This window comes from Chanos chanos, chromosome 7 (assembly GCF_902362185.1).
Source record: "Chanos chanos chromosome 7, fChaCha1.1, whole genome shotgun sequence".
In the NCBI taxonomy this organism is placed as follows: Eukaryota; Metazoa; Chordata; class Actinopteri; order Gonorynchiformes; family Chanidae; genus Chanos; species Chanos chanos.
Genome location: NC_044501.1, coordinates 35,235,490 through 35,245,698, shown reverse-complemented (window position 1 = coordinate 35,245,698; position 10,209 = coordinate 35,235,490). Strand labels below are relative to the sequence as shown.

At 43.9% G+C, this 10,209-nt stretch overlaps 1 protein-coding gene across 1 annotated transcript in view; it reads left to right on the top strand.

Annotated features, from left to right (window-relative positions):
• Window positions 1–427: 427 nt before the first annotated feature.
• Window positions 428–10,209, top strand: part of m1ap (meiosis 1 associated protein) — an 18,724-nt gene continuing 8,942 nt past the window's right edge. Inside the window, exons 1-3 of the mRNA XM_030779231.1 lie at window positions 428–676; window positions 1,088–1,273; window positions 2,797–2,986. Coding sequence (XP_030635091.1) covers window positions 428–676; window positions 1,088–1,273; window positions 2,797–2,986 — 625 coding nt within the window. The remainder of the gene's footprint in view (window positions 677–1,087; window positions 1,274–2,796; window positions 2,987–10,209) is intronic.

The window sequence follows — 10,209 nt, the reverse complement described above, 5'->3', positions numbered from 1 at the left end:
TGATACTTTTTTATTTCAGCATACCCTGGAAATGAACAAGAAATGTAACACATACAATCGCCTTCTCATTTTTCAAAACAAAGGGCTTTTGTGTAGATTTTTTTTTTTTTATCCACTTTTTTTTTTTTACTGTCTGTGTGCATGTAGACAGCGAAGCTGGTAACCTAAATAGAACATCTGAATATGCATTTAGTATTACAGCGTTCTCCTCTTCTACGCATTAAAAAAAGAGATGCTTAGTGTATGTGGTGGAAATAGTGTAAAGTGCAGTATTTTTAAAAAGTCCAACATAAGAGTTTGCACTTTCAAAGCAGCCAGAGTGTTGTTAAATGTAAATTTACCACGAGTAGGGAACACCCTATGTACGAGTAGGATTCGGCGTAAATATTATAGCTCTTTCTCCATTGATTTCTGCAGGTTCAGAGCAATGAATCAGAGAAAGCAGTCTTGCTTCCCCACATCCCCAGTAAGCCGGTCATCCTCGTTCTCCAGGCAGCCCCCCCGTGTCCTCATTGTGGACACATCACCGCCCTGGTGGTCAGAGACACGCTCTGTCATCTGTGAGGCACTGGATAACTTCTTGGCCCTGGCTAGCAGTCTGGAGGGGCCCAGTCGCCTGCCCCTCCTTAGCCTCTATGCTGTCAGCTTGCAGCAGGAATGCCTTTTGCCATTTGTGGTGAGGGGTATATATGTGTGTGTTTGTGTGTGTGTGTGTGTGTGTGTGTAAGGTGTTGTCACTTTGTGTGAGCTGGAAGTGTTTGTGTTTGTGCATGTGTATTTGTATTTCTGTGTACATTTTGGATGAACATTTGGGTGTAACCAAAAAGCAGTACATTGTGTGCTATAGGTTGTGGTTGAAATGTGGTGTTTATTTTTAGCCACTTTGCACAACACCACAACCCTAGGATTCCAATCCATGGAATTCCTTGCATGCAACATATATGTCTTATAACAAAAAAAAAAACCCACGTAACCTTGTCTAGGTATAAGTATATGGTTTCACTTTCCAACTTTTTTTTTTTTTTTTCCACTATGAACCTCTCATTCCTGTCTTCCCTTATTCCACTGGTCACTCTCCCTCTTTCAGCAGGTCAAAGGGAACTTCGTGCGCCTGCAGTCTTGTGTGGAGGAACTGCGCTCCCTGCCCAAAGAGGGGTGCACCGGTCCTCGGGGAGATCTCCTAAAACAAGCGGTGCTGGACGGCCTGCAGCAGTTTAAGCAGTTTGTGCGTCACGCCGCAGCCACGAGTAACGTTAACAGTCACTCTGTGGAGGTGAGACCCTCGGGCTCTTTCTCGGTCCTTACCCGAACAGTTACGATAGAGAGCATCTCCCGTCTCCCTTTTTCTCTTGATGTCTGTTAATTATCAAGGCCACGGGGATCTGATTGTCGTTATAACTCTAAGCAGTGAAGTCAGTTTGTGCAAGGTTATTGATTTAAGAATTTATCTTGAGGTGGTTCTTAAATGATTGGTCTGAGATTAGAGTAAGCACGGAACGGATGAGGGATTTAAACAAACAGACTTGAGACTGGACTCGATTTGTCACTCTGTCGATCTTAAACCCTGTGGTAAAAACCAGAGAGGCTACAGCAGCTCATTGCCGTATTTGTCTGTCTTTGATGAATGATTTGAAATGTTTGGTTCATTAAATGCCACCTAATCCCCAGGACTCATGGCAACACCTGCTAATGAGACAGGGTCACGGCAAAGCCGGGAACATCTTTGTCGGCTCCTCTCTCTGCGTTACCAAATCCGTCGGAACGAACGCAATCCAGTAAATGGCACAAAAAATAACATCTACATGTTAGGGAGAATCGTCCTACTTGCCTTCAGGCTTCTGTAAATGTTTCTGCGGTTGCGCTCAGATCTCCTGCCAAAACGAATTCAAAGCATGTTTAGGCTTGCTATGTGATACGAATGAAGACATTAGTGTACTGACACAGAGCACATGGCCTACTAAGATTGTTTTCTGCTCAGCATGCCACACTTAAAATCAGCACTAATGCTCTCTTCACAGGAAGCAAACAGAAGACAAGTACATTTAATCTGATTAATCTGGTAATTTTCTGTACTCTCAGAGGAATCATCATTGTATTTGATTCCACCGTCTCTCCGTCTCTCTCACTCTCTCACTCTGGACGGTTTTGTCAGTGCATTGCATCTCTCATTAGCTGTAATTGTAAGTGAAAGATGGATGTGGATTCAGTTTGTTCATTAGAAAGAGAGTTTTATAGGCTTTTTAGTCGTACTGTGAAGCCGTGCAGATGACTATCATCTGCTTTCACCGCAGTCATGAGACGAAGGCTATTTAACCCTATTAAAAAACACTGAATGAGAGTGCTTTTTTGAAGTCTGTAACTTCTTTTGGATTTGAACTGTAACCTTGAGAAATTGTTCAGTAGCTGTGGCACCAACTATCTGAGTAAAAGTATTAAAATGTATCTGTTAACAGCATGACGTCTCTACATTCCACTGTTTCACGAACATTCTTGAACAAATCTTGTAATAGCACTTGCTTTTGGCCAAAGTTTCTTTCATTTCTAGGGTATTACACTACTATAATTGGTTCATACATGGAGAGAGATTGAATTCAAGTCGAAAGTTATTTTAAAGTGCAAGTTTCAGTCAGAATAGAATCACATAGTTGTCAAAAGTCTGTGGCATTCTGCCCACTGCAGAGGGTCATTTTCAGAACAGCGAGGCCCATAAATTAATCAAAACCGAGCCCAGTTATTGATACGATGTCAGTATCATTAATTTCTGGTTTGATCAGTCAGGGAAAGCTTGTTTTGTAGGTGACCCTGTTGACCGGTCGGCCAGGCAGAGCAGTGGTCAGGCAGCTAGAGGAAAGGCTAAAGGACTCTGACCTGGTGAGTCTCAGACGACTGCTAGTGGTCCATATTGCCGTGGAGCAGAACTATCCAGAAAGGGAGTCAGCCTGGAGTCAAGAGGGTCTCTCCACTGGAGGGACAGATGACCCAGAGGGTAGGTAGTCCTATTTTTCCCTTTAGTGACCTCACACCATTGACTATATCAATAGTCGCGTTTTCACTGTGGGCCAAACCTGGTGCTTGAACATGGTTCCTGGCCCAGGGAGCGTTTACACCGTGCTGGGCGAGGCAGGGCTTAAACAGGGCTTAACCAGGAACCTAAGCCCTAGCAACAAGCCCACCTCAACGGTCAGGGCCAGAGGTCCAAGACCTGGTGCTTACATGTCACGATGTGTAGTTACCACGGTTACAGTTCTGTTTACTCTTTGTAGTAAGAGGCGATTAACTAACCCTAGCTAACTAGGTAGCGCTAGCTCATAACAAATCTATAGTATCCCATTACATTACATAGAAAAAAATGGTAAATGGGGGGGAAGAGACAACTTTGGACAGCAAACAAGACAAGGGTGCTATTAGAAATTTGGGGTAATGAAAACATTCAGCATTACTTTCAAGGAATAGTTTGGAATGATGAGGTTTATAAGTATCTTTCCCATTATGTTTATAAGTTTCAGTATCTTTCTCAGTTGTATTTCAGATGCAATACGCTGTCTTCTTAGTCCTAATGCGGTGGATTCGTCTTCTGTGCGATGGGTTCTTTTTATATAATGTAGCGCCGTAATAACAAGGAGGAAGACAGTGTGTGGCTCCATTTTTTGTTAGCTGTTGTTAGCAATGTTTTGGAACGTTGTACAGTGTCTCTATGGTTGCAAATTTTGCCACTGGTTACATGGCCCATAGTGTGAACGCAATAGGAACTAGCCCTGGTGCTTGTAGCCCAGGACAAAGTTTCTGGGCTTATGTTCCCGGGCTAATGTGGGACGGGTTGGCCCGATCATGGCAGACAAGGGACAATATGACCTCATAATATGACCTCGTGTGAAGCAGGTCTTAGATTATGGTCAAAAAAATGTACGGCAGTTTATCTGCACGTTGAATCTATAATTTCCACAACCAGGCCTTTAATTGGGACATCGCTCTAACCCGATGTTTCGACGAAGACCTTAGTTAAAGTTATAAAAACTGTCGGGAAACATGACTCATAAGCTAATACATGACTGCATGCAAAGAGGTGCCCTGTGCGTACTCACGTTTCACTGCTACATCTAAATTACTGTCACAGGCTTGTTTACTGCATGTTTGCCTTAATTAAAGTTTTGCGGCGAGCGATTCCACATACTCTGTACCACTCGCTAAATAACTCTAGTTTCCCAGAGCAATTAACAGTAAGACACCAAACATTTAAATATGCAGACATTTAAATATGTGATCTTGTAGATACTAATTTTGTTGTCGCGAGACAGAAAAAAAGAGAAAAAATATGAGCTGACATCCAGACATTTGACTGTAATAAACAGCGCTCTGATGTTGAGGCAAAATATTATTTTCAAACCAGTCACATTTCTCAAATTACTTTTCATTACACAGCCTCTCTGTTAGGCCAGACAGAGACAGTCCTCGCAGTTAGCGCATTGGTACACATCTACAGAAACCTGGAGAGCAGTTTTCACCAAAAATCAAGTATTGTGTTTAGTTGAAAAGACAGCAACACATAAACATGCAGTAGACATGAAACAGACCAAAATACATTATAGTACTTATAGACTCCATAGGATTACAGCGCTGGTTGCCCCATTATATTTGGGTGGCACATGTTTTAACACAACTGGTTTTAATTGTATAAGACGCTGTGGAATGATAATTTTGTTAGTGGGTGAGAGAAGACTCGGCTCTGGAGAACCAGTGTTTCTCCAGATGTGTTCTCCTCCAGCATTCCTCCGTTGTTTCACTTTTTTTTTGCCTGGAAGCATTTATTTGTTTTAGTCCGGGGAGCATTTCAACACGGGTGGGGCTCAGTTTCCCCTCCAGGAACGAAACTGCCAGGACCCTCTGTCTGTCTGTCTCCTTCGCACGAAAAGAAACTCCACGACCTCTCTTTCCAGCGCGCGTGCTTCAGCCAACGTTTAGATTTCGCAAGAACCACGCAAGAAAAAGAAAGGAACCTCAACGTTAATTCCTCGGGCGTTAATTCCGTCTATATAGCTCTAATATGAGCTGCATTCAAGCACCTTTCTCTAAGTCTCACAGCTAAAGCCAACTCATTCTCTTCCCATTAAAGTCTACAGCCAGAGTGATTAAGATGAGCTTCTGTCAACCATTCAGTACATCCAGTGGATGAAAGGACAGTTATGTAAGTGTAACAGCTTAATGGACAGGGCTTTCTTCGGTCGTCCTGTCTCAGCCGAGCAATTCATCTGCCCTTAACGCTGATGTCCAGCTGAGCCTTATAACAATGGAGGCGCTAGGGCTTGGATCTCCTAGTGCAGCGTGTTTGGTAGTCTGCGTTGCCAATGCTAGAGAGAAGGTTCTGGAAAAGTGCCAGGGTCTGGGTCCCCTAGTGGGACTTAAAACACACCCCAAAGCCGACCTCAATTCACAAGCCCACAGATCAGCAGCAAAGTAATAGAGTCAGCCAGAGTCCCTCCCTTGTTCATATCCTGTTTTCAGCTACAGACCAGTTCTGGAGTGAGGACTACATACTCAGCGTTTGTGGAGGCCTGGAAGTCTGTGTGTGTGTGTTTGCAGGGAAAGGAAGGAAACATGACGGTCGCTGTCTGTGTGCCTTTGTACTGCATGTGTGCAGTTTCTAACACGTTGTGACTGTGCGTTGGTGGTGGTGTAGATGTGTTTGGTGATATATTTGTGTGGATCAGTTTTGTGAATGTGAATGTATTTATTCAACACTGGAGGATTGCAGGGGTAAAGGTTGTGTGACACCAATTTCTCTTTTCCAGGACAGGTGCGTGTTCTTTAATTCCCCAAAATTGAACTGAAGTTACATTTTTATTTAAGCATACAAAGCGCACGTAAATTATCTCCGCACAACCAGTTGCATTTGAGGACTGCAAATCCCATAATTCTCATTACGATGCATCCTCATGCATGTCCACCTGGGTGAACTGCAGCTTGAATTGTGGATTCTGGAGTCTGGCTGCATTACTATGCTCTTGAGATACAGAGCGTAGGTTCAGTTCAGTTCCCCAGTGATTTCATTAGCATTGCATTCCAGTCACATGCATATTCTATGAGTGCGCTCAGTCACAATCCGTAGAGTAGGTTGCTACTCACACAGTTGACCTTTCACATGCAAAGCGCCTCCAAGCTGGAGGATGAGTGAGTAATGTGTCAGAGATGAGGAGGTACAAGATAAGAAAATAATCAGATTGAAAAGTGTATATTGGTAGTAATGATGCGGCACATAATCACAGCTCTGAAGAGGAGATGGAAAATACAAAGGCATATTTAGACCGTATGGCTTGAAATGTAAGTTATACGAACACATAGACAGAGACTGACATATGATGGAGCTATACGGTCGATATTTGCTTGTATGACTGTGCTCATCATTTCTTCTCTTGTCAAGTGCAGGTTTTTGTTGTGACAGAAGACAACAGCTACACATGTATGACATACAGTCCTTTTTTTTTTATCAGTATTATTATATTTTTCCATGAGAGAAGAGGTGGAACAAAAGAAATGAGCCCAGTGCCCTGCATACAGTCTTCTCATTTTTGTAGTTTATTTTCTTACAGTTGGAGATTGCTCAGATTCTGACTCAGATGTATCAATTTGCTGTTTTCATGCTTCATCACTCTATGTGATCAGACCAAATGAGAACAGTTTAAAAGTTTCTCTCGAGCACCACCTCTCTGTCTCTCTCTCTCTCTCTATCTCTCTCTCTCACGCTCTAACATTCTCTCTGACACACACACACACTCTCTCACTATCTCTCTCTCTCACGCTCTAACATTCTCTCTGACACACACACACACACACACACTCTCTCACTCTCTGTCTCTCTCTCTCTCACGCTCTAACATTCTCTCTGACACACACACACACTCTCTCACTCTCTCTTTTCTCTCCTCCTTTCTCACTCAGGCCATAACTCTGTCTTCTCTCTCCTCAGAACTGGCAGATTTAGAGTTGTGGTTTGGGAGGGCCATGGGTGCGAGGAGACGACCAAGCCTACCAAGAGCTCATCTCACTCATGCCCTGCGTCGCCACATGTGGCATTCCCATGGCAACGGAGTGGCGGGATCGAGGTGGCATGCGGGTGTGAAAAGCAGGGTCGGGTGATGTTAATGTCTAATGTGTAGGTTTGGCTGGGATAAGACTGTCCGCTCAAAGTCTGCACCAGTGTGTGTGTGTGTGTGTGTGTGTGTGTGGGAGCTGTAATAGGAAATATATTGGTTCATGTCAGAGTTACACTGTGCAGGCTGCCAAATTGCTCTGTAGATTAGCCACTGTTACTGCCCCTGTCTGGTTGCATACAGACAGTCTGATTACCTTCAGGCTTCGATAATTGTACTAAAAGGGTGTTTGTGTGTGTGCGTGTGTGTGTTTTAATTCTGCCACCTGTTGGTTTGACAGATTTCCAACTGAAGCCAGATTATAAACTATTTTCCCATTTTCCATTCCAGTTTCTATAACGCATTTACATTATATCAAATTCATACCATAAAGTTTTACCATGCAGACTGACAGAAGTTCAAACATTCGCAACATATGTTCATCCTAACACAAGACCATTATATTTGTTCCCTCATAGTACACTGTGTTTCAAAGTATAACTCTTCACAGTCCAGACAGACTAAACAAATGTTTAATACATCGTCTGTAGTTTTCCCTTCCAGCAGCCTTTCCATGAGTCGTCTCCGCATTGGCCGTATCCGCTGTCTCGTAACGGAGAGAGACGACCGTGGGGAAGGGAGTGATGGATAGCATCCATCTGCCTTTCTCTCCCCGTGTTCGAACGGCACCTGGACCTCTCTGTTTATCTGACATTAGCGCGTCTGCGCAGTGTATATCACTGTGTGGAAAGCATAGCTGGCCACCTGCTGTCTGTCTGTGTGTGCTTTGGCTGATCCTGTCAGGTCATTTCTGGTCGAGATGGCAGCTCTCATAAACTTCCTCCTGCCTTATCGTTCAATGACAAACTCAGGGCCTAACGGAAAAAAAAAGCGCAAATGAATGTTTATGTTTTGAAACACAAGTCAAGCTCTCGTTCAGTATTCAGTGAACCCCCCCCCCCCCCCCCCCCCCCCGCCTCAGCCTCATACTGAGGACCTCAGTAAGTGGCATTATGTTTTAGAAATGAAGTAAATTCATATTTACAGAATGAAAGATATGTATATTTTGGGGACTTGTATTCATGTAATATAAGACATTTAGAAGAGCTCATGTCTAAACAGGTCTGTTATCTGTTCAAATGGGTCATATTTTATCTTAGTCCATAAAGCAATAACCGCTGGCCTTGATAAGGTGCTGTTTAAATCGAGCTGCTTCCACTTTCGGTTTTATGCCACAGGTCACTTGACCAGATGCTTAATCACCATAGAATTACTTTGTTTCCCACTTCTAAGACTTACTCAGCCAACCCACCATCACAGGCTTAGCCTAATTAATCTCCCACCAAATTAATTAGCCAAACTGCCCACGCTGCGGCGGAATCAAGGGGGCAAGAGAATCAGATTAAATGGAGCTAATGGTCTCAGCGGCTCTGAGCAGCTAACGGACACATCAGAGGATGAAGAGCGAGACAGCTAAAGCTATGGGCGCTGGGGGGAGATGGATTGGGGTGCAGGAAGACTCAAGACAGAAAAAGGAAGGTGTGTGTGAGAGAGAGAGAGAGAGAGAGAGAGGGACGGAAGAAGAGGGGAGAGAATGTCAAAATAAAAGCGGAGAAGAATCCAGAGAGGAGATAGGAGAAGTCAAAGCGCTGTATTTAGACAAAGGAGTGTGACAGTGACAGTGGACAGTGGAAAAGGTGGAGGGGAGGGGGGGAGGGGGGGTGACAGACTGCGAGGAGAGAAGGGAGCGATGGATGGAGGACAGACACAGAAAGGAGAGCGAGAGAGAGAGCGTGAGAGGGTGCGAGACTGGCTTCAGCGTTCAATAAAAGAGAGCAGTATGTGGTGAGGGAGGCTGATATCAGTAGCATCTTAAGCCCAAGGCGAAGCAGAGGAACAAAGAGACACCATAAAAACTCGTTCAGAGCGCTGAGAGCGATTAACGCAACATGACTCACCACGATAAGACTCCCTCAGACGACACAAAGAGTTTTTACCCAGTTTAAAAATCTGTTAAGAGGAGAGGGGGAAAAAAATATACAAAGCTGCCTTTTAACGGAACACGAGACGAACTCAAACCTCACTCACATGAGTCAACACGTCTCGGACATTAACAGGAAACGCTCGTTAGCACTTAACGAGAGGGGCTTCAATGAGATTGCATCTTTTTTTTTATCATTACATTCATTTTGAATGACGTCCAAACAGGAAATAGATTCTAACATTGTAATCACCTCAGTAAAGGCTTTGTCAGGGATTACTATGACACAGTAATTCCATACAAGTCCCTTTACTTCCAGCTTCAGAACTCACATTTGTTTATTTGCGCTTGTTTCCCGACTGAAACAGGCAGAGTGCTTTTCATGCAATCACTTCACTCCTCAGATTATGTCCAGACACATCTCTGCCTCATCACGGCCTGTATTTCCTTATCTTTTGGCATTAGACTAAGACTGAGTAAATATCCTCCGTTTTAAATGTGGCGATGGCTTTTTTCAAGCTAAGACATGGCTGCACATCCCCCAACCTGTCTCTCTTTCCCTATCTCCCTATCTCTCTCTCTCTCTCTCTCTCTCTCTCTCTCTCTCTCTCTTCTCTCTCTCTCCTCTCTCCCCCTATCTCCCTATCTCTCTCTCTCTCTCTCTCTCTCTCTCTCTTTTCTCTCTCTCTCTCTCTCTCCTCTCTCCCCCTATCTCTCTCTCTCTCTCTTTCTCTCTCTCTCCCTCTCTGCTTTTCTCTTGCATACAGAGATTAACTTCTTTAAAATTAGATGACAGATTGGTGTGTGTGTGTGTGTGTGTTAGTGATGGGTGGGAAAGAGGGACACAGTGGCCTGTCTTCACATAGATATTCACTTTGCATTTTCTCATGAAGATTTGGCTCTCAGCGTCGCTGTTCTGTTGGCGGGAAGCTAAGAGGATCTCTTACCCTATTCTCTTTTCAAAAAGAGAGGGATTTTCAGTGTGCAGTGTCTTTTGCTCATCACCATCCCCTCTTTAAATCTTTTGATGAAAGGATGGCAGTATCTATTTCAGTAACACTTAGGAGACACGCAATATCTTGGCTGTGTCGCAGTGTAGTTGGT